This window comes from Anomaloglossus baeobatrachus, chromosome 2, assembly GCF_048569485.1.
Source record: "Anomaloglossus baeobatrachus isolate aAnoBae1 chromosome 2, aAnoBae1.hap1, whole genome shotgun sequence".
Classification (NCBI taxonomy): Eukaryota; Metazoa; Chordata; class Amphibia; order Anura; family Aromobatidae; genus Anomaloglossus; species Anomaloglossus baeobatrachus.
Window position 1 is genome coordinate 594,572,014 of NC_134354.1, and position 25,058 is coordinate 594,597,071.

General features: G+C 48.9%; 2 protein-coding genes across 3 annotated transcripts in view; one reads left to right on the plus strand and one right to left on the minus strand.

The window, feature by feature from the left end:
• The window catches only part of BORA (BORA aurora kinase A activator), an 88,634-nt gene extending 67,952 nt beyond the window's left edge, over positions 1-20,682 (minus strand). For both annotated transcript variants that reach the window (XM_075336821.1, XM_075336820.1), the window contains exons 1-5: positions 20,587-20,682; positions 20,088-20,274; positions 5,893-5,999; positions 3,082-3,127; positions 2,873-2,954 (exon numbers count right to left, since the gene is read on the minus strand). In XM_075336821.1, coding sequence (XP_075192936.1) covers positions 2,873-2,954; positions 3,082-3,127; positions 5,893-5,999; positions 20,088-20,234 — 382 coding nt within the window. In that variant the 5' untranslated portion in view covers positions 20,235-20,274; positions 20,587-20,682. The remainder of the gene's footprint in view (positions 1-2,872; positions 2,955-3,081; positions 3,128-5,892; positions 6,000-20,087; positions 20,275-20,586) is intronic.
• Positions 20,683-20,983: 301 nt separating this feature from the next.
• Positions 20,984-25,058, plus strand: part of MZT1 (mitotic spindle organizing protein 1) — a 33,183-nt gene continuing 29,108 nt past the window's right edge. Inside the window, exon 1 of the mRNA XM_075334374.1 lies at positions 20,984-21,068. Within this exon, the coding sequence (XP_075190489.1) occupies positions 21,020-21,068 (49 nt within the window). The 5' untranslated portion in view covers positions 20,984-21,019. The remainder of the gene's footprint in view (positions 21,069-25,058) is intronic.

Below are 25,058 nucleotides of genomic sequence, written 5' to 3' on the forward strand. Positions count from 1 at the left end.
CAACAAAGCTGGATACCAGGTCACATGGGTATGACCTCACCACAGGTCCTGCGAGACAAAGTGAGTCGTTTGTATAATGCTTATGCCAATTCTAACAGAGGGAGGAGATAACTCTGAATATATGATCTCCTCCAGTGCAACTGTCACTCAAGAAGCTGCTCATTTTACAAACTTCACTTTCTTGGATTTCAAAACCTAAACATCGGAGCTGACCACTACAGATATGTGTAGAATCAGCCTGATAGTGCCAGTATAGCACTGGCTTTAGGTTATATGCAAAAATCCTGGTGATTGGTTCCCTTTAAATGCAATATCTACGTAGGTGTATAGAGGCCCATTTCCAACAAAAACCACTCCAGTGTTCTAATGGTACATTGTGTTTGCTAACTGTGTTAGAAGGCTAATGGATGTTTATAAATCCCTTGAAAATCCTTGTGCAAGTATGTTAGCACAGCTGAAAACAGTTTTGCTGATTAGAGAAGCTATAAAACTGACCTTCCTTTGAGCTAGTTGAGAATCTGGAGCATTACATTTGTTGATTCTATTAAATTCAAAATGGCCAGAAAAGAGAACTTTCATGTGAAACTCGACAGTCTATTCTTATTTTTCGAAATGAGGAATATTCCATACGCGAAATTGCTAAGAAACTGAAGATTTCCTACAACTGTGTATATTACTCCCTTTAGAGGAGAGCACAAACAGGCTCTAACCAGAGTAGAAAGAGAAGTGGGATGCCGCGCTGCACAACTGAGCAACAAGACAAGTACATTAGAGTCTCTAGTTTGATAGTTTGAGAAATAGACGCCTCAAAAAGGTCCTCAACTGTCAGCTTCATTAAATAGTACCCGCAAAACGCTAGTGTCAACGTCTACAGTGAAGAGGCGACTCCGGGATGCTGACCTTCAGGGCAGAATAGCAAAGAAAAAGCCATATCTGAGACTGGCTAATAAAAGGAAAAGATTAATATGGGCAAAAGAACACAGACATTGGTCAGAGGAAGATTGGAAAAAAGTGTTATGGACAGACAAATTGAAGTTTGACGTGTTTGGATCACACAGAAGAACATTTGTAGGATGCAGAACTACTGAAAAGATGCTGGAAAAGTGGCTGACACCAACTGTCAAGCATGGTGGAGGTAATGTGATGGTCTGGGGTTGCTTTGGTGCTGGTAAAGTGGGAGATTTGTACAAGGTAAAAGGGATTTTGAATAAGAAAGGCTATCACTCCATTTTGCAATGCCATGCCATACCCTGTGGACAGAGCTTGATTGGAGCCAATTTCATCCTACAACAGGACAATGACCCAAAGCACACCTCCAAATTATGAATGAACTATTTAGGGAAGAAGCAGTCAGCTGGTATTCTATCTGTAATGGACTGGCCAGCCCAGTCCCCAGATCTCAACCCTATTGAGCTGTTGTGAGAGCAGCTTGACGGTATGGTACGCAAAAAGTGCCCATCAAGTCTATCCAACTTGTGGGAGTACCAAGAGTACACAGAGCAATGAGAGCATTGCAGGCCCGAGAGCCTTGAGCAGCGAAGGCAGGCCATGTGCCCACAGGGAAAGTGTCCTGCGGATATATCCGCAGGAGCTCCCAGAAATCCACAGCACAACTTTGAGTCGTGTCTGCGTTTTGGTGCGAAAGTCCAGCAAAATGTCCTGCGGATATGGTGCGAGCATTCTGCTTTGAGGATACAGTATCATGGCTTGGGAACTGCATCCTCAATGCAGAACAAGTGCAGAAGTTATCGATGAGTTCATACTTACCTGTATCGCACAGCAACTTGGTTTCCAGCTGGCTCGTGGAGAAGATGGGCGGGGCCTGGACGAGCTGTGGCTGTCACATGACTGGCACTGGGGTGGTCACATGACCGAAGCTCGTGCAGGCCCCACCTCTTGCAGCCCGCTGCTCCTGGCTCTGTCCCATTCTTCTAAACCGAAGGAGGAGTCTCTGGGTAATGAAGGCAGTTAAGTATAGAGATCACGTGGAACAATCTGCAGAAATAAATTGACATGCAGTTCTTTGCGGCTGCGGGAAATCCGCAGCATTTCCTGCAGGTGCAAATTCCACAGCATTGAAACAGCACTCCGCAAATTCCATAGAATAACATGGGGAGTGTCTGTAGTTGCGTAAACCTGTGGATTTGTCTGGAAAATACAGAAAATTCACAGGTTTTCAGCAGCAAAATCCACATGAATTTTGTCCCGTGGGCACAGGGCCTAAAGGTGCAGCACAATATAGGACCAAAGTGATGGACACACAAGGCTGAAGAGGCTTGGTTCTGGGGCCCAGGGTGTTCCAGATTCATCGTCCATGCACCATGCCATGCTCTGTGGGTGGGGGGGGGGGGGGGGGGGGGAGGTGTCAAGAGGAAAAAGGACTGCTAGTGTGCTGGAACCTGATTGTGAGGATACAGGCTCACCAATACAGGCTGTCCTCTCCGTCGCTTAGTGGAGTAAAACACACTGCCCTACTCCATACAATTACCCAATCAAAAAGTGGTCGTTAGCTTCTGCAAGAGAACAAACAACAGTAGGGGATATAGATTTAAAAAAAAAAAAAAAAAAAAAAAAAGAAGAAGGGGGGGGGGGGGGGATGTCTGACACTCAGGCCTGTGCAGCCTCCTATGAGATACCAAGCTGAACAGCTGGGTGTTGGCAGGACAGGTGTAGCCTGTTGGGGGAAGGGGAAGCAAACTTTTTTTTTCCCCCTTAGATGTATTCCTAGTGTCAGCAGATTTTCTATGCTTTCATGTGTCCCTCGGTGTAGAATCGGAAAAAGGTCCTAGTAGTGTAATCTGGGGTGGCTGAACCAAAGGTCAGTCCGGATCCTCAAACAATATCACATATGTTTGGTTGAAAATAAACTTACATTTGGTTGAATGAAATTGATCAGCTTGCTTCCCTTCATGTTGTGTCCACGGGGAAGGAACAATTGTTCTTTTTGTAAAAAACTAAATCCAAAGAAGAAAATAATTCACCATGAGCGATTTCACTGCTGTAACAACAATTTCTGTTTTCAAGTTATGGATTCAGATTACTGAATGTTTTTCCCTCTCGGTATACATGTCACTTAGTTACCTCTTCTATGGCCTTTTGTCTTCTCTCTTCTATTTCTTTATCTAACCTAAATGAAAAAAAAAAAAAATATAATAATGGTGTCAGAATTACATGTCTACATTGAGAGTATCAAAGGCTGAGCAGATTCTGCATGGTTATTACACAAGGAAGGCGAATCACATACAAATACACGTGTATCTCAAATAAGAATATCAAAAAGTTAATTTATTTCAGTAATTCAATACAAAAGGGAAACACCTATTATATAGAGTCATTACAAACAGAGGGATCTATTTTACGTGTTTATTTCGGTTAATGTTGATGATTATGGCTTACAGCCAATGAAAACCCAAAAGTCATTATCTCAGAAAATTAGAATATTATATAAAACCAACTGAAAAAATGATTTTAAAATCAGAAATGATGGCGCCTACTGAAAAGTCTGTACAGTAAATGCCTCAATACTTGGTTGGGGCTCCCTTTGCATGAATTACTGCATCAATACGGTGTGGTATGGAGGCGATCAGCCTGTGACACTGCTGAGGTGTTATGGAAGCCCAGGTTACTTTGATAGCAGCCTTCAGCTCGCCTGCATTGTTGGGTCTGGTGTCTCATCTTCCTCTTGACAATAACCCATAGATTCTCTATGAGGTTTGGGTCAGGTGAGTTTACTGGCCAATCACGTACAGTGATACTGTGGGTATTAAACCAGATATTGATACTTTGATAATGTGGACAGCTGCCGAATTCTGCTGGAAAAATAAAATTTTCATCTCGAAAAAGCAGAAGGAAGCATGAAGTGCTCTAAGATTTCCTGGTACACACTTCCACTGACTTTGGTCTTGATGAAACACAGTGGTCCTACACTAGCAGATGACATGGTTTCCCAAACCATCACCGATTGTGGTAGACCTCATGCAGCTTGGATTGTGGCCTCTTCACTCTTCCTCCAGACTCTGGGACCTTGATTTCCAAATGAAATGCAAAATTTACTTTCATCTGAAAACAAAAAACCTTGGACCAATGAGCAACAGTCCAGTTCTTTTTCTCCTTGGCCCAGGCAAGATCCTTCTGGCATGGTCTATTGGTCATGAGTGGCTTGACACAAGGAATGTGACAGTTGTAGCCCATGTCCTGGATACGTCTGTGTGTGGTGGTTCTTGCTCCAGCAGCAGTCCAGTCCTTGTGAATCTCCCCCAAATTTTTGAATGGCCTTTTCTTAATCCAATTGAGGCTGCGGTTATCCTGGTTGGTTGTGCACCTTTTTCCTTCCCCTCAACTTTCCATTAATATGCTTGGATACAGCCAGCTTCTTTAGCAATGACCTTTTGTGACTTACCCTCCTTGTAGAGTGTGTCAATGACTGCCTTCTGGACATCTGCCAAGTCAAAAGTCTTCCCCATGATTGTGTAGCCTACTGAACCAGACTAAGGGTCCATTTTAAACGATTAGGAAGCCTTTGCAGGTGTTTTGTATTAATTATTCTAATTTTCTGAGATTAACTTTTCGGTTTTCATTGGCTGTAAGCCATAATCATCAACACTAACAGAACCACTAGAAATAGATCACTGTTTGTAATGACTATAGAATATATGCCTTTCCCTTTTTGTATTGAATTACTGAAATAAATTAACTTTTTGATGATATTCTAATTTTTTGAGATGCAACTGTATATTCTCCTGCCCTTTATAAAGGGAAAGTAACATACCCCCATGAGGATTTGGATTACTCACCCAGTATCTATTAATCATCAGATTGTCAAGGCCGGGTTTAAACAAGCTCGTGAAAAACGCGAATGTTTTTCATGCAGAGCAAAAAAAACAAAAGATCTTATAGACAGCTTTCCTAAAAGAGTTAGAGCTGTTATAGCTGGAAAGTTAGCACCAGCTCCATATTTATGGCAATTAATGTAGGATGGAAGGTCAGAAAGGCTTCTGTAGGTGTGCTGGTACTTTTGTCCATAAGTTTCTTTGAACATTTTATTTTAAGTCAGTCTTACAGCCACTGTTCTGCAATTCTAGACAATTCTCAACACTGAACTTCTGAAGCCCTGTCGCCATCTTGATTGCCTCTTGTAGTTAGGTTGCCTTCGTTGTGATGTTGAGGGACATAACCAGAAGAGGCACCCAAGATCCTGGGCCAGTGAATCACTTTACTCAACTCTCATTATGACCAGTGGAGGTATCAGAGGCTTTTGTTTCAGTGTAATGTGTGTATATACGCCTAATGTTTAAATTGCTGCTAATTTTCCAAGGAATCCACCAATGTGAAGGGTATGAAATTAATTGAGGTGCTTTTCAGTGGGCTTTGTTTATCAATCACAGGTATTTCTCATCTCACTGATGGTATGGCAATCGCTTGAAGGGATATTCTTGCATAACTCACTTCTGCATTGGCAGATGTGTGGGAGCAGTGATGTCATGTCTACAGAGGTTTGCCAGGTCGCATGCGCTGGAGGCACCTTTCCTATTCTAATGAATAGGGTCACAGCATCTGCAGAGGTTATGAAACTATGGCATTTCCTGCTTCTATACCATCTCTTACGGAGATGAAAATACCCGTTCAATATGGAAATAGTGGTTTGCATTAGTGAACCCAACATGAAACATTTGGGGCAATATTTTACGTCACTTAGAAAACCACATGGAGAAAATGTCCTATAAGTGGAAATTATATCTGCAATAATGAACTCTAGCAGCCTTACCACTATGAATTCACTGATGCCGGCCTCTAGAATGGCTCACTAATTTACCAATGAGCAGCTCTGACAGCACCCATTTTTTTCAGTTTCTCAAACTTTTTATGGTAGAAGAGGAGGCTAAAGGAACTTACTTGGCCTGGCTTAAATACAAGGCTTGCCGATGAATGTCCTCAGGATCAATATCCACAGGGTTTATTGCAGCTAACTGATCGATTGACCATCTGAACTGTCGCGGAGTCTAGAAAATAAAACAAAACACATTGTAATGCTGGAATCCTCACTAAGACGACCCCTCGCTATAACCTGTGAGGGCAATTGGACATTAGAGTGGAGTACGGAGTAGGAGGACTGATAAGTGTCAGCAGCTCTGACAATCTCAACCTGTTCTTGTGTTACTCAGGCAGCCGTCCACTCAAATTGTATGGCTGGCCACAACTCTACCTGATGCCAGCTGATCATTGTAGCATGTCAACAGAAAAAGAGCCCATCCTAAACTTATGCAGCCCTACTGTATGTTCAGCAGTCTTTTCTCATTAAAAGGGGGCCCTGTATGGATGAGAGAGTGAGAGTCTCACAATAGATGGTAGGAATGTGGGTCCATTCCTCCTAACAGAACTGGTGTAACTGAGCCATGTTTGTAGGTCGCCTTGCTCGCACCATCCTTTTCAGCTTTGGCTCTAAATTTTCAATGGGACTGAGATCAGGGCTTTGTGATGGCCACTCCAAAACTTTGAATTTGATATTCTTAAGCCACTTTGTACTTGTAGAGCTGTAGGGGGAAAAAGCGCAATAGGGTCTTACCCGGTATGAGGGTAGAGAGACAGAAAGAGGTACACTCACCTGGTAGGGTTGTGAAAGTCACAACTCCTTATGATCGCATGTGAGTGCCTTTTTGTGGTTTAGCAGCGGCCCAGGAATGCCTATGATATGTGGCTACTGGTCTTCCTTTATATAGGCTCTGTTGCCCCTTTTTTGTAATATGATTTATTTTCCTGAGGAAGGAGACGGAGATGTCTCTGAAACGCGTAGAGTTATGAAATAAAGGAAATCTTTTTCATCTACAACATCAGTGGTTTTTAGCGCGGCATTTAAACCGGTTTTCTCTTTACCTGACCTATATTTTATAAGCCACTTTGTAAGCAGTTTGGCAGTATGCTTCAGGTTATTGTCCATTTGGAAGATCAATTTCCTTCCAAGCTTTAAGTTCCTGGCTGATGTCTTTAGCTGTTTCAGTATTGCCACATAATCTTCTTTCCTAATCTATGTTGTGAAGTGCACCTGTCCATCTGCAGCAAAACAACCCCACAACATGATACTACCCCCCAGTGTTTCACAGTTGGGATGCTGTTCTTAGGCTTCAAAGCTTGCCTTTTTCCTCTAAACGTTACGATGGTCATTTTGGCCAAAAAGTTCAATTTCAGTTTTGTCAGACCACGGGACAGGTTTCCAAAAATTAAGGTCTTTGTTCCTGTGTGATTTTGCAAACAATGTTTTCTTTTTATGTTTCTTTTGGAGTAATGGCTTCAAGTTCTTCCTAACCTTTCAGTCCAAGTAGATACAGCACTCGTTTCACTGTGGATAATGACACAATCTTACCAGCTTCCTTCACCAGGTCTTTTGCTTTTGTTCTTGGGTTGATCTGCTTATGTCTGACCGGAGCACGTTCATCTCTGGTACACAGGTCTCCTTCCTGAGCAGTATAATGGTTGGACATTCCGATCTTATTCGTACTTTTGTGTAAGCTTCCCAGGTGTGAGCTTCCTGGTTTCAGTGAGGTATAAGGCGCATGACCGGAAGTGCTGGGGACTCCGGATCATGCCCAGTGCGTATCCATCCTCCACCGGCCGCCATCAAGACTGAGGTATGTGCGGCGATGCTGCACATTCATTGCATGTTACTATGCCCACAGGGGCATGCTTACATGCTGTGTGGGCCGACTAGCCAAGGGAACTAACGCTCTTGTGACTAGTCGCTGACCTCATTAGCATATAATAAAAGAACTTTAGAAATACTTTTTCTAAAGATCTATTTATTTATGTTAGTGTATACAGAGACAGTTAGGCAGGAATCACCAATATGCACCCAGAACTGCCTGTGCTTCAGGGTGCATATTGCACCTGACAGGTTTACTTTAAACGGCATAGTACTCAGTGTATGTAAACGTTTGACTTTGCAGAAAATAATAAAAATGCCTTAAAACAAACATTCTCTCATTATTCTGGCATTTGGCAAATATAAATAATTTTGGTAATTCTAATTGACCTAAAACGGGACAGGTTTATTCTGATTTCATGTTAGGTGGTGAGAAAAGAAGGGAATTTTGTTACTTACCGTAAATTCCTTTTCTTCTAGCTCTTATTGGGAGACCCAGACGATTGGGGTATAGCTACTGCCCTCCGGAGGCCACACAAAGCACTACACTAAAAAGTGCAAGGCCCCTCCCCTTCTGGCTATACCCCCCCGTGATATCACGGGTTCTCCAGTTTTAGTGCCAAAGCAAGAAGGAGGAAAGCCAATAACTGGTTTAAACAAATTAACTCCGAGTAACATCGGAGAACTGAAAAAACCGTTCAACATGAACAACATGTGTACCCGCAAACAACAAAAAAATCCCGAAGGACAACAGGGCGGGTGCTGGGTCTCCCAATAAGAGCTAGAAGAAAAGGAATTTACGGTAAGTAACAAAATTCCCTTCTTCTTCAGCGCTCTATTGGGAGACCCAGACGATTGGGACGTCCAAAAGCTGTCCCTGGGTGGGTAAAGAAATACCTCATGTTAGAGCTGCAAGACAGCCCTCCCCTATGGGGAAGCCACTGCCACCTGCAGGGCTCTTCTACCTAGGCTGGCGTCCGCCGAAGCATAGGTATGCACCTGATAATGTTTGGTGAAAAATGTGCAGGCTCGACCAGGTAGCTGCCTGGCACACCTGTTGAGCCGTAGCCTGGTGTCGTAATGCCCAGGACGCACCTACGGCTCTGGTAGAATGGACCTTCAGCCCTGAAGGAACCGGAAGCCCCGCAGAACGGTAGTCTTCAAGAATTGGTTCTTTGATCCATCGAGCCATGGTGGCTTTAGAAACCTGCAACCCCTTGCGCGTACCAGCGACAAGGACAAAAAATGCATCAGAGCGGCGCATGGGCGCCGTGCGGGAAATGTAGATTCTGAGTGCTCTCACCAGAACTAACAACTGTAAATCCTTTTCATACCGGAGAACCGGATGAGAACAAAAGGAAAAAAAGGGTATATCCCGATTAAGAAGAAACGCGGATACAACCTTAGGGAGAAACTCCTGAATAGGGCGCAGCACTACCTTGTCCTGGTGGAACACTAGGAAGGGATCCTTGAATGACAGAGCCGCCAGCTTAGACACTCGCCGAAGCGACGTGATCGCAACCAGAAAGGCCACTTTCTGTGACAGGCGCGAAAGGGAAACTTCCCTCAGAGGCTCGAAATGCGGCTTCTGGAGAGCAACTAGTACCCTGTTCAGATCCCATGGATCTAATGGCCGCTTGTACGGGGGCACAATATGACAAACCCCCTGTAGTAACGTGCGCACCTTAGGAAGACGTGCTAGACGCTTCTGAAAAGAACACGGATAGTGCCGAGACTTGCCCTTAAAGGGAGCCGAGCGACCAACCTCTTTCCCAACCAGATTGCAGGAGGGAAGGCAAAGTAGGCAATGCCGATGGCCAGGGAGACCCTCCCTGAGCAGAACACTAAGATAAGAATATCTTCCACGAGTTGTGGTAGATCTTGGCAGACCGCGGCTCTATTGATGCTAGGAAAACTCCTTGAGACAGAGAGGCAATGACGGAGCGGAGTGATGCCATCCGGAACCGCCTGGTTTTCACGTGCTCGTTAAGCAGTATAAAGTCCAGAACGGGACGGAAGGAGCCGTCCTATTTTGGCACCACGACCAGGTCGGGGCAAAATGCGTATCTGGTTCCTGAAGAGGAACAGGGATTACCGCTCTTTCCGCCTGCAGAAGAGCCTCGGCTCGGTCGGTGCGGTAGTTTGAAAACAAACTGACTCTCACTCACAGGCCCTTAACCTGCGGTAGGTAAATGCCGCTAAAGCGGGGGAGTCTGCCCCCCCGCGGTTGCGGAGTGAGAGGGCTGAAAATTATGAGGAAAACGCTTTGGTAGCGGTTCCTCCGGCTGCCTTCCCCGGGCGTGATTGAGCCCGCTAGGAATCTATGCCCTTCTGGGCTTTTTGAGTCGTCTTGGATAGTTGAATGATTTCATTCAACCCTTACCAACAGACTATCACTAGATAAAGGCAACCTGGTTAAGCACTTCGTTGGAAGCAGCCTCTGTTCCAATCTCTCAACTACTAGCCTCTGCGTAAAAACACGGAGTTGGCGGATGCCACTGACGTCCGGCTCGTAGAGTCTCGGACAGCAATAACAGCATGATTCGCCATGCCGACATTGCGAGTTAAAGACGCTGCTGGGACCGAGAGTACCTGTGACAGCGACCCTCTGCGCAATACTAGCTGAAATAGCTTGGAGTGCCTTCACGGCTGCGACTGCCGGAGCAGCCGACCTGCCGATAGCTTCATAGACAGATTGCAACCAGAGGCCAATCTGCCTGTCAATGGCATTTTGAAGTGAAGTCCTATCCACCACTACAACTATAGATCTAGCTGCAAGCATGGAGATTGGGGGATCCACATTTGGATACTGGGTCTAGCGCTTGACCACGTCAGGGGGAGCGACACGTGTCTCATTAATACGGTCGGAGAAACGCTTATCGTGATAAGCGTGTCGTTTCTGGACTGCGTCTCTGGAGTCAGAGTGCTAAACAAGTACTCAATATATAGAAATTTCTCTTGCTGTGAAGCTGACCCCTCCACTGGAGGAGTTGAGGGAGAAATACCCAACCTTTCGTTGATGGACGCAATAAGATTATTCACTATAGCGTCACCATCCGGTGTATCCGGATTGAGAGCGGTCTCAGGAACAGAGTCCTGAACAGCTACGTCTGCCTCATCGTACAGAGAGTACTCCAGCTGGGACCTTGACCAGTGATGTAGTCGAGGGCTAATGCCAGCGAGCCCGCTTAGGCCATCTGGGACTGTCGACCGTGTCGGATGCCTGCTCTCTGGGATGCCTGGAATCACTCTGGCGCCTTGAGATGCTCCAGATCAGGGCGGCCAGGGTCATTGCAACCATATTGCCCACGGTCTGCTTGGGGTGCAAAGTCTGTAAGATGTCAGTCATAGTCACAGACAATATATCAGCGGAAAAACTGCAACTTCGTCCCTGTCTCTGGACAGAGATCACAGGTGGTTCCTTTGGCCACATATAGCAGAGACCCCGGTTGAGCAATTGCACGCACTGGGGGTCCTGAAACCGTATGACATGCAGTACAAGCAGCATAGAAAGCCCGTGCATTGGCAACTTGTCTTTTTCTGCTGTTGTTGTCTAGCTATCTAAGAGCCTAGCCGAGGATAGCGACCGTACAGTGAATAGTCATACAAGCATGAAGTACAAATAAACACTTCAGTACATGTAGTACACGCAGCATTGAAAACTTGTGGCTTGGCACATTTGCTCTTCTGCTGCTGTTGTCTATTTATCCAGGAACATTAGCCAAGGATAGCGACATACAGTGAATGTATAGCATACAAGCATGACAGTAAACACTGCAGCCAATGCAAGTCAAGCAGCATTGAAAACTTGTGCCGTAGCACCATTGCTCTACTGCTGCTTTTGTCTGTTTATCTGGGCGCATTAGCCAAGAATAGCGACATACAGTGAATGTATATCATAACAATAAACCGTGCAGCACATGCAAGCGAAGCAGCATTGAAAGCTTGTGCCTTAGCACAAATTGCTCTACTGCTGCTGTTGCCCAATCTGACAGTAAACACTGCAGCACATGCAAACGAAGAAGCATTGAAAGCTTGTGCCTCAGCAGCATTGCTTATTTGCTGCTGTTGCCCAGAATAGCGACAGTACAGTGCATAGCATATCAGCACACAGCCCAAAAGCCCACTTCAGCATTAGTGGTGTCAGTTGCTTACCGCCCGCACAAGAGCGGGTGCGAGGTCGCCCAAAAACCTGTGACTGGTTCCGTTCTCCCAGAGTGGAAACCATAATGGCTGCCGGCTTCTCTTCCCCGTCCTGTGCAGAGGGGCGGGCCGTGGGCGAGCCCCAGCCAAGAGCGGGAACCCGGCGTCTCACTGTGTTCAGTGAGAGGGGGCTGGAGAATGCAAAGCAGACTCCAGCTCCCTGCGCTGAGCTACTGTACAGCGTCCCGCCCCTCCTCTGACTGGCAGGGCTGGGGCGGGAACGAAACGAAAACTAGGCCGCAAAGCCGGGGACTCGAGTAATAAGCGCGGCAGTCCTATGTGCACGGCCGACGCCGAAGTCCCCCGGCGCACCACAAGTCCCAGCCGCGCCACAATGTAAAAAACAACCAGCAGCGGCCGTTTTCAATACATAAATTCACTCAGCAAAGCTGCAGTGAATAATAGCACCAGCGCTCCGCGCTGTTGTCCCCGGCGCACTAACACTCCCAGCAATGCTGGTGTGTGTGGGCGCGATGTGCATGGGAACACAGAGTACCTTGATGTAGCAGGGCCCTGTCCCTGACGATACTCAGCTCCATATCCAGCAGGTTCTTTTGGGTCTGTGGATGGAGCTCGGTCTCTGTGCCTGGAGACCGGTAAGATCCCACTTCACCCAGAGCCCCTCATGGGGATGGGGAAGGAAAACAGCATGTGGGCTCCGGCCTCTGTACTAGCAATAAGTACCTCAACCTTACAACACCATCCACGGGTGAGAAGGGAGCATGCTGGGGGCCCTATATGGGCCCTCTTTTCTTCCATCCGACATAGTCAGCAGCTGCTGCTGACTAAAATCTGTGGAGCTATGCATGGATGTCTGACCTCCTTCGCACACAAAGCTAAAACTGGAGAACCCGTGATATCACGGGGGGGTATAGCCAGAAGGGGAGGGGCCTTGCACTTTTTAGTGTAGTGCTTTGTGTGGCCTCCGGAGGGCAGTAGCTATACCCCAATCGTCTGGGTCTCCCAATAGAGCGCTGAAGAAACATGCATATGTGTCTTTTTAGTGTATGCAACCTTCTGGTTTCAACTATGTGCATCAGTGCCGCATTCTAAAAATACTCACTAATTTATTTTCTCATATATTTTCTCTCTCCATCTCATAATTCCACTTTATTTTTTCCATAGAGCGACTGTACGAGTAAGATCACATGCTGGTCTAAACGGCACAGTTAGGCTATGTGCGCACTAGGCCGTTTTACCCGCGAATTTACCCGCGGATTTGCTGCGGAAATTTCTTGAGAAATGTCTGCAATCTTTCCCCATTTCTCCTATTGGGAGACCCAGACAATTGGATGTATAGCTTCTGCCTCCGGAGGCCACACAAAGTATTACACTTTTAAAAAAGTGTAACCCCTCCCCTCTGCCTATACACCCTCCCATGCATCACGGGCTCCTCAGTTTTGGTGCAAAAGCAGGAAGGAGGAAACTTATAAATTGGTCTAAGGTAAATTCAATCCGAAGGATGTTCGGTGAACTGAAAACCCATGAACCAAAAGAACAATTCAACATGAACAACATGTGTACACAAAAGAACAACCAGCCCGAAGGGAACAGGGGCGGGTGCTGGGTCTCCCAATAGGAGCTAGAAGAAAAGGAATTTACGGTAAGTAAACAAAATTCCCTTCTTCTTTGTCGCTCCATTGGGAGACCCAGACAATTGGGACGTCCAAAAGCAGTCCCTGGGTGGGTAAAAGAATACCTCGATAAAAAGAGCCGAAACGGCCCCCTCTTACAGGTGGGCAACCGCCGCCTGGAGGACTTGCCTACCTAGACTGGCGTCTGCCGAAGCATAGGTATGCACCTGATAGTGTTTCGTGAAAGTGTGCAGACTAGACCAGGTAGCTGCCCGACACCTGCTGAAAGGCTCGAAAGGTGGTTTCTGAAGAGCCGTTAGCACCCTGTTAAGGTCCCAGGGTTCCAGCGGACGCTTGTATGGTGGGACTATGTGGCAAACTCCCTGCAGGAACGTGCGGACCTGCGGAAGCCTGGCCAGGCGCTTTTGAAAAAATACGGAGAGCGCCGATACTTGTCCTTTGAGAGAGCCGAGTGACAAACCCTTGTCCATTCCGGATTGAAGGAAGGAAAGAAAAGTGGGTAAGGCAAACGGCCAGGGAGAAAAACCCTTATCAGAGCACCAGGATAAGAAGATCCGCCAAGATCTGTAATAGATCTTGGCGGACGTTGGTTTCCTGGCCTGTCTCATAGTGGCAATGACATCCTGAGATAATCCTGAAGACGCTAGGAGCCAGGACTCAATGGCCACACAGTCAGGTTGAGGGCCACAGAATTCAGATGGAAAAACGGCCCTTGTGACAGCAAGTCTGGGCGGTCTGGAAGCGCCCACGGTTGACCCGTGAGATGCCACAGATCCGGGTACCACGATCGCCTCGGCCAATCTGGAGCGACGAGAATGGCGCGACGACAGTCGGACCTGATCTTGCGTAACACTCTGGGCAGCATCGCCAGAGGGGGAAACACATAAGGCAGTCGAAACTGCGACCAATCCTGAACTAATGCGTCCGCCGCCAGAGCTCTGTGATCCCGAGACCGTGCCATGAAGGCCGGGACCTTGTTGTGTCTTGACGCCATGAGATCGACGTCCGGCGTTCCCCAGCGGCGACAGATCTCTCGAAACACGTCTGGGTGAAGAGACCATTCCCCCGCGTCCATGCCCTGACGACTGAGAAAATCTGCTTCCCAGTTTTCTACGCCCGGGATGTACACTGCGGAGATCGTGGAGGCTGTGGCTTCCACCCACTGCAGAATCTGCCTGACTTCCTGGAAGGCCTGACGACTGCGCGTACCTCCCTGATGGTTGATGTATGCGACGGCCGTGGCGTTGTCCGACTGTATACGGATCTGTCTGCCCTCCAGCCATCGATGGAAGGCCAATAAGGCTAGATACACCGCCCTTATCTCCAGAACATTGATCTGAAGGGAGGACTCTACAGGAGTCCAGGTTCCCTGAGCCCTGTGGTGGCGGAAAACCGCTCCCCACCCTGACAGGCTCGCGTCCGTGGTGACCACAGCCCAGGTTGGGGGTAGGAAGGATCTTCCTTGCGATAGAGAATTGGGACGGAGCCACCACTGAAGAGACGTCTTGGTTGCAAGGGACAGAGAAACGTTCCTGTCGAGGGAAGTCGACCTCCTGTCCCATTTGCGGAGAATGTCCCATTGGAGTGGCCGCAGATGGAATTGCGCGAACGGCACTGCCTCCATCGCTGCCACCATCTTCCCCAGGAAGTGCATGAGGCGCCTCAAGGGGTATGACTGACCCCGAAGAAGAGATTGTATCCCTGCCTGCAGGGACAGCTGTTTGTCCAGCGGTAGCTTGACTACCGCTGACTGTGTATGAAACTCCATGCCGAGGTAAGTCAGTGATTGAGTCGGTGTCAACTGGGATTTTGGGAAGTTGATTATCCACCCGAACTGCTGGAGAGTCGCCAGAGCGACTGTAAGGCTGTGTTGACACGCCGCCCGAGAAGGTGCCCTGACTAGGAGATCGTCTAAGTAGGGAATCACCGAGTGGCCCTGAGAGTGCAGGACCGCCACTACGGATGCCATGACTTTGGTGAACACCCGTGGGGCTGTTGCCAGGCCGAAAGGCAATGCCACGAACTGAAGGTGCTCGTTCCCGATGGCGAAACGCAAGAAGCGTTGATGTTCGGGTGTGATCGGCACATGGAGATAAGTATCCTTGATGTCGATCGATGCTAGGAAGTCTCCTTGTGACATCGAGGCGATGACCGAGCGGAGAGATTCCATCCGAAACCGTCTGGTGCTCACATGTCTGTTGAGCAATTTGAGGTCCAGAACGGGGCGGAATGATCCGTCCTTCTTTGGCACCACGAACAAGTTGGAGTAAAAGCCGCGACCATGTTCCTGAGGGGGAACCGGGATCACAACTCCCTCTGTTTTCAGCGTGGCCACTGCCTGAAAAAGTGCGTCGGCCCGAGCGGGGGGCGGAGAGGTTCTGAAGAAACGAGTCTGAGGACGAGAGCTGAACTCTATCCTGTAACCGTGAGACAGAATGTCTCTCACCCATCGGTCTTGAACATGTGGCCACCAGGCGTCGCAAAAGCGGGAGAGCCTGCCACCGACCGAGGATGCGGTTCGGGGATGCAGAGAGTCATGAGGAGGCCGCCTTGGAGGCAGTGCCTCCGGCGGCCTTTTGGGGGCGTGACTTAGACCGCCACGCATAGGAGTTCCTCTAGCCTTTCTCTGGCCTGTTGGACGAAGAGGACTGGGGCTTGGCGGAGGGACGAAAGGACCGAAACCTCGATTGAATTTTCCGTTGCTGAGGTCTCTTAGGTTTGGACTGGGGTAAGAAGGAGTCCTTTCCCTTGGATTCCTTAATAATCTCATCCAATCGTTCGCCAAACAATCGTTCGCCAGAAAACGGCAAACCGGTTAAGAACCTCTTGGAGGCCGAGTCTGCCTTCCATTCGCGCAGCCACATGGCCCTGCGGACTGCCACAGAATTAGCGGATGCCACCGCTGTACGGCTAGCAGAGTCTAGGACTGCGTTCATGGCGTAGGAAGAAAAAGCTGTCGCTTGAGAAGTCAGAGACGCAACCTGCGGAGCAGAATTACGTGTGACTGCATTAATCTCAGACAGACAAGCTGAGATAGCTTGGGAGTGCCCACACGGCTGCAAAGGCCGGGGCAAAAGACGCGCCCGTGGCCTCATAGATGGACTTCACCAGGAGCTCTGCCTGTCAGTGGCATCCTTCAGCGATGAGCCATCTGCCACCGATACTACAGATCTAGCCGCCAATCTAGAGACTGGAGGATCCACCTTGGGACACTGAGCCCAACCCTTAACTACGTCAGAGGGGAAGGGGTAACGTGTGTCAGTAAGGCGCTTAGTAAAGCGCTTGTCCGGAACCGCTCTGGGCTTCTGGACAGCATCTCTGAAGTTAGAGTGATCGAAAAAAGCACTCCGTGTACGTTTGGGGAACCGAAACTGGTGTTTCTCCTGCTGAGAAGCCGACTCCTCTACAGGTGGAGGCGGGGGAGACAGATCTGACACCTGGTTAATGGATGAGATAAGATCATTAACAAAGGCGTCCCCTTCAGGTGTATCAAGATTGAGGGCAACGTCAGGTTCAGAGCCCTGAGCTGCGACGTCCGCCTCGTCCTCCAGAGAGTCCTCGGGCTGGGAACCCGAACAGCGTGAAGAAGTCGGGGAAGATTCCCAGCGAGCCCGCTTAGTCGGTCTGGGACTGAGATCCGGGCAGGAGTCCTCCGCGTGGGACCTAGGCCCCAACCTGGGAGCGCGCTGCGGCGCGGACCGAGAGGGGCCTGGAGGCGACGAGCTAACGGGGACCGGGCCCTGTGTAAGGACCGGTCTGGACTGCAAAGCTTCTAGCAGCTTGGCAGACCATTTGTCCATAGACTGAGCCATGGATTGCGAAAGTGACTCAGAGAGTTTCTCAGCAAACGCAGCAAACTCTGTCCCTGCCGCCTGGACAGGGGGAGCAGGGGGGGGGTCTACATGAGCCGAGGGGCCCACTAGTGACCGAGGCTCCGGCTGAGCAAGCTAAACAGGGGTTGAGCATTGCTCACAGTGAGGGTAGGTGGAACCCGCAGGCAACATAGCCGCACAAGAGGTACAGGTCGCAAAAAAAACCCTGTGCCTTAGCACCTTTGCTCCTTGTGGACGACATGCTGTTGTCTCCTAGGAGAGTGATCACTGAGGGTATATGGGAAGGGGTATACAGCCCGACCGAACAGAAATATGTATATAAATACGTATCTACTCCGGCACCCTGGGGGGGGACCAGCACCGGGTGACCGGTGTGGCTTACCGACCGCTAAAAAGCGAGTGTGTGTCCTCCAGATTCCCTGCTTTAGGTCTCCCAGAGCTGCAGAGCTCTTCTCTGATAATCCTCCACCGGCAGAATGCCAAAAAAACATGGCTGCCGGAGCTTTCAGGGGAGGAGTGGAGCCGTGGGCGGTGCTAGAAAAGTGCGGGAATCTGGGGTCCCCACAGTGATCAGTGAGGGGGGAGGAAACATACAGGATGCTCCGGCCCTCACAGCAGACGTCAGGCCGGCCGTCCCGCCCTTACCCCTGACAGGCAGGCCCGGGGGCGGGATTTTAGCTACTAGGCCGCGATGAAGCCGGGGACTAAATTTAAGACCGCGGCCGACAAGCAGGCTCGGTCGGCGCGGAAGTCCGCCGGTCTTCCGAAATCAGCAGCTGCTGCAGCGTCCGGGAATAAGGCGCTCCATGCACAGTCCCCATGGGGACACAGAGTACCTTATAGATGCAGGGCCCGATCCCTGAGGAAGAATATACTCCTGTCCAGCAGATTCCCACAGGGGCTGCGGAGGGAGCCCGGTCCCAGTGAATGGACGACCGGTCAGGATCCCACTTCTCCCAGAGCCACTAAGGGATGGTGAAGGAAAACGGCATGAGGCTTCGGCCTTTGTACCCGCAATGGGTACCTCAACCTTAACAGCACCGCCGACTTTAGTGGGGTGAGAAGGGAACATGCCGGGGACCCCGTGGGGGTCCTCTTTTCTTCCAATTGATATAACTAATCTGAGAATGCATGAGTGGATGTGTGCCTCCTTCCACACAAAGCATAAAACTGAGGAGCCCGTGATGCACGGGAGGGTGTATAGGCAGAGGGGAGGGGTTACACTTTTTTAAAAGTGTAATACTTTGTGTGGCCTCCGGAGGCAGAAGCTATACACCCAATTGTCTGGGTCTCCCAATGGAGCGACAAAGAAATGAGCATGTCAATTCTTTTCCGCAGGTACCTGCGGATTTCTGCAGTACAGCCTGCAAAATCCGCAGGGAACAACCTGCGGGAAAATCGCGTCAAATCCGCATGCGGATTTGGTGCAGATTTTTTCTGGAGGTCCGGAAATCTTCCACTCCCAGAAGTTTCTCAAGAAATTTTCTTGAGAAAATTCACATTTCTAGTGCGCACAAAGCCTTAAGGTCGCTTTTGTACATAATTAAGCACTGTATGAATAAACATTCTTCATTTCACATCTGAGTATACTGGACACATGGATAGACACTCAGCTGTTTGTGTGGGGGGAAGGTATATTACTGACTGTTTTCTCACTGGAGTGTGTCTGCTCTGACACCAGTCCCCTGATCTCATCATAAATCAAGTGACATATGCGCTCTTCTGTCCCTGACTTGATTGAGCAGTTTAAAAGGGCTGGTGAAAAGGAACAGACATGTAGGAAAATATGTTCTCACACAACCAAGCAGCTGCCATATCACTAGTATATGCACTTTTACTTCCTCCTCTGGCCAAGAGCTGTGGTATGTGCTGACAATGAACTGGAGCAGCTCTGTACAGTCAGACACGGCCATTACACAGTACATAGAAGGGGCACATTTATAAGGTTATCTCAGCACAGGAACATTTTTTTTTGGGGGGGGGGGGGGGCAATCCTCTTGGTCAATTAGCAGTGACTATCCTGGGGATTGCATGACTTTGTTAGATCACACAATCCCTGTGGCCGATCAGCCCTGGCTTTGTTCTCACCTCTCCCAAACAAATCAGACATCCAGAAGTGAGAGAGCAGCCACAGCTCTCAGTTTTTCTGGATGTCATTTAATCCAAAGGAGCAAAGGAGGGCAGAGCAAAGCCAGGGCTGGTTGGCTACAGGGATTGCATGATCCAACACTCATGTGATCCCCAGGAGAGTCAGTGCTGATACTGCTAAACCAACACCAGCAAGGAGTATAGGTGATTTTTTGCACACATGGGAAAAAAAAAACCCAAAATCACTGACATCTGGTAGAGGCCTAGGTTATAGACATGTATCTGAGAGGCCCAGTGCTGTACTCCGCTCAGCACGTGACCACCTCCATTTGAGAGCAGACCCCCGTTATCAGCAGACCACAGTCATCAGACATTACTTATTCTGTAGGGAGAATATACATTTTTGTCAGATAACACGAACAGTTTTTAGGCTAAATTCAAAAACCCTGGAGAGACCTAAAAGCAAATATGTCAATAAGGAAGTATTGTTGCCATGTTGTATCTTGAGCCCCCTCTGCACTGCGTAACACACCTGTACTCCTCCAGTATGCACGCTCCATCCAGCGGAGAGTACACCGCACACTGTGGACACAGATCCTGACGCTTCGGGGACTCACCTACCGCAGAGGTCTCGGGGGGGGGGGGGGAAACTCACCTACCGCAGAGGTCCCGGGGGGGGGGGGGGGGGGGGGGGGGAACTCACCTACCACAGAGGTCTCCGGGGGCCTCACTTACCGCAGAGGTCTTGGTGGGCTTGAACACCGTTGGGCTGGACACGAACGGCTCATGTAGGCTGCAGTAGTCGTTCGGACTCTCAAAAGGATTGAGGATTTGGACACGGCCTGGAGTCTCAGGGGTTAACTGAGCGCGCACATCACCCATCTCAGGGAACAGCAGCTGTATGATGAGCAGTAATGGAAACCTACAAGAGAAAACAAAAGGAGCGTGACCACACAGGGAGAGGGGCGAGCCCACCATCACCACGTACACCGGAGAGCCCAGGGAGGCCCAATAGCTGCCCATTACCTGTACCCACAGGACCACTCACTACACCAGGCTGTGCTGGAGCCGCCATACACACTCGAGCTGAGGGACTACAAGTCTCAGCACCCGGGCAGCGCAGCACGTCCCTGGTGGGTTCAGCTGGCCCCATAGTTTCCAGCACGGAGCCCACACTCTGACTCCGTACAGCACGGCCTACAGACCGTAACACCCGCCACTCCCCATAACCCACCGTCCAGGCAGAACCCTCCGGTGCCGTTTCCTCTTCTCTCCCGCTCCTAACCCCGCCGCAGCTTCACACAAGTCACACGCTCTACCACCACCGTACCATTCCTTTCTTACAGCCAATGAAAATCACAGCGCTGAAGTATCGCCCAATCACAGCGCTCGGAGGGGGCGGAGTCTTTAATGTAACAGCATTGACCAGTGACCACAGTTCCGCCGAACAAATTCGAATATAACCCCGCCCCCTGTCGCCATAGGAACTCCACAGCTGAGCACCGTTTTTCCTTCCGGGGAAGTTCTTTGAGAGAATGTCAGTGGTAGAAGCGTAACTCCGCCCCCTGTGGGCGGTGCTAGAGCTGAAGCGAGTACACGTTCTACTGGTCAACCCCAACGTCTGTCCGTGACGTCACTACAGCACATCCGGGCGCTGTGCGGCAGCCATGGCGAGCGCTCCTGTCAGTGTTAGCGCTATGAGGGAGACCATGGATGGTGAGTGGCTGCTGCTGATGTCACATGTCCCTTCCATGCCGGGGCCCAGGGATTGGCTGCAGCGTTTATCCGGTCCTGGCAGTGATCGGAGGACTCCGCTCCTATGTAATGCGGGATCCTCCACATTGTCGCTGCCCAGAATATGGCGCGCTGCACCTTGTAACCACGGTAGTGATGGTGGATGTGTTTTTGGCTTGTGCCCACATTCGCTGTCATCAGCCGTCTCCCTATATCTGGTGTAGTGCACTGTATCCTCACCACGGGCCTCTCTCATGTCCTGGGGCAGTCATGGCGAACCTTTTACAGGCCAAGTGCCCAAACTGTAGCCTTAAACCCAATTTTTTTCCGAAGTGCCAACCAATCCTATTATGTAAATAATTGATTTTTAACCTTACCTTTGCCGTCTTCTCTTCAAGGGAAGAAAAAAAAAATTCAATAACTGAAAAAATGTAAAGTAATAATGTTTTGTTTAAATATTATTATTTGTTTTTAATTGAGCAAAATATAAAAAAAAAATTAGAAAGTTTGATATTTTCCACTGTTAAACACTAGGGGGAGCAGCTGCTGAAATCCTACAGAAATTCCACTGTATAAAAAGCTCAGATTACAGCCTGCAGTAAATGTGGGCGGAGTCTGCTCTCCTGTGTGTGATGGCACGCCTCCCCCCCTCCTAATCTGAGTGTTTACAACAGATAACAGAGAATGACATGTAGGGACACAATGCACAACCATTTTGTTGATGACCACAAATGTCCAAAGTGTCATCAAGGACAGCAGGAGTATCACACAGGACAGGATTAGATACACAGCTGTGCAGACAGTATCACACAGGAGAGGATTAGATACACAGCTGTGCAGACAGTATCACACAGGAGAGGATTAGATACACAGCTGTGCAGACAGTATCACACAGGAGAGGATTAGATACACAGCTGTGCAGACAGTATCACACAGGAGAGGATTAGATACACAGCTGTGCAGACAGTATCACACAGGAGAGGATTAGATACACAGCTGTGCAGACAGTATCACACAGGAGAGGATTAGATACAACGGCTCAGCAGACAGTATCACACAGATTAGATACACAGCTCAGCAGACAGTATCACATAGGAGAGGATTAGATACACAACCCTGCAGACAGTATGACCGGTACACACACACAGGTACTCACATGCAGTGGCGCACACACACACACACCACCCCTGATGGGGACCTTGTGCCACACACACACACACTTGCGGCGGGGCGGAGCTGCGGCGGCGGGCGGAGCTGCGGCGTCGGGCGGAGCTGCGGCGTCGGGCAGGAGCTGGCGGAGCTGCGGCGTCGGGCAGAGCTGGCAGAGCTGCGGCGGGGGGCTTGGGAGAACGGAGGGAGGGGGGTGTCATTGGAGATGGTAATGGCGGGGGGGAGGGGGCGGCTTCTGTAGCGGGGGCAGAGCAGGGGCTGGGGACAACGGGAGGGATGGGATGTCACCGGAGATTGTAACAGGGGAGGGGAGGGGGGCCCATACTCACACATCCCAGCGGTTGAGAGGGGGTAAAGTGGAGCAAACGGCACACGCTGTGAGCTCCACAATGATGGCGCTGGTCTCCTCCCTCTGCTGTGAACTGGACAGCCCAGGGGGGCGTGTCCAGGTTACAGCAGACGCCCACTGTAACGTACGGCATGGGGTCGGAGCCCGACTATCAGAGTCTATGCACAGGGGCTGCCATAAAGGAAGGAGTTACTGTCGTTACACATACGGCAAATCCAGCATGGCAGCCCCCAGTGCCTCCAGTAAAATAAGAATTACATAAAAACTAAATAAGCTGCGATTTTCATTTTGTATTAGAAATACTTGATTTTATAATCACTATTTTTAATACAAAAATAAAAAACCGCGATACCTTCCCTTTCAGCAGGGGGGCATCACGCTCATTCGTGCTTACCACACATTGAAGCTGAGCCCCTGTCCTTTCCAGATACAGCAGTTGGATTCATCTTTCTGGAATAAATTGCAGGAGATTAGACAGAGATTTTAGCCTGGAATGTAATCAGATGTCACCCTGTAATCCACATCTACATTTCAAAGTCTGAACATCTTGAAATCCCATAAAGACTTATGAGTTGCAACCCTCCCCTTTCATTGTGTAGTTATGTCCCCCTTCCTTGGCCACTTCTTGGTAAACATGTCCCCCATCCTGATATATATTTCCTACATTCTGGTATATTTGTCCCCGTCATGACCCCATCCTGGTAAATATACCTCATCCTGGTAAATGTACCCCATTCTGACATATTGCCCATCCTTGTAAATGTTCCTCCATCCCCGGTATGTACCCCATTCCTGGTAGATGTTCCCAACCCTGGTTAATGTACCCCCATCCTGGTAAATGTCCACCTTTCTGGCATGTTTCCCTTCCTGGTAAATGTCCCCCATCCTGGTAAATATTCCCCATCTTAACATGTTCCCCACCCTGGTAAATGTTCCCCTTCCTGTAAACAGGGCTGTGGAGTCGGAGTCGTGGAGTCGGAGTCGGAGCTCATTTTGGTGGAGTCGGAGTCGGTATAAAATGCACCGACTCCGACTCCTAAAATATATAATAAATTGGGGACAGGAGTGCACTGCAGAATGTGCTGAATATTTTACTAAATAATAACATTTAGTATAATGCTTATATTTAAGTGAAAAATTTATTGTAGTACAATGTGAACATCAGACATTTAATTGTTGTTATGATACAATAATCAAGATATTTGGATAGAACATAAAATATTTATTGGAATACAACTTTAGAACACAAAAAACTAATAAATTGTAAATATGTAATATATATATATATATATATATATATATATATATATATATATATATATATATACACACACAGTGTATATACACACACAAGATATATATGTAATCTACTGTATATTACATAGTGTATTACATATTTACAATTTATTACAGTTTTTTGTGTTCTAAAGTTGTATTCCAATAAATATATTTATGTTCTATCCAAATATCTTGATTATCGTATCATAAAAATTATTAAATGTCTGATGTTCACATACACATATTCATGTACTACAATAAATTTTTCACCTAACTAAGCAATATATGTAGGAGCCGGAGTCGGAGCCGGAGTCGGAGTCGGTGCAAGAGAATTTGAGGAGTCGGAGTCGGAGTCGAAGGTTTGGCTTACCGACTCCACAGCCCTGCTGGTAAATGTACCCTATCGTGGCATGTTTCCTCCATCCTGGCATGCGTGTTTCCTCCATCCTGGCATGCGTGTTTCCTCCATCCTGGCATGCGTGTTTCCTCCATCCTGGCATGCGTGTTTCCTCCATCCTGGCATGCGTGTTTCCTCCATCCTGGCATGCGTGTTTCCTCCATCCTGCATGCGTGTTTCCTCCATCCTGGCATGCGTGTTTCCTCCATCCTGGCATGCGTGTTTCCTCCATCCTGGCATGCGTGTTTCCTCCATCCTGGCATGCGTGTTTCCTCCATCCTTGGTCATGCGTGTTTCCTCCATCCTGCATGCGTGTTTCCTCCATCCTGGCATGCGTGTTTCCTCCCATCCGTGCATGCGTGTTTCCCCCCCATCCGTGCATGCGTGTTTTCCCCCCATCCGTGCATGCGTGTTTTCCCCCCATCCGTGCATGCGTGTTTTCCCCCCATCCCGTGCATGCGTGTTTTCCCCCCATCCGTGCATGCGTGTTTTCCCCCCATCCGTGCATGCGTGTTTTCCCCCCATCCGTGCATGCGTGTTTTCCCCCCCGCATCGTTTCCCCCCATCCGTGCATGCGTGTTTTCCCCCCCATCCGTGCATGCGTGTTTTCCCCCCATCCTGGCATGCGTGTTTTCCCCCCCATCCCTGGCATGCGTGTTTTCCCCCCATCCTGGCATGCGTGTTTTTCCCCCCATCCTGGCATGCGTGTTTTCCCCCCCATCCTGGCATGCGTGTTTTTCCCCCCATTCCTGGCATGCGTGTTTTCCCCCCATCCTGG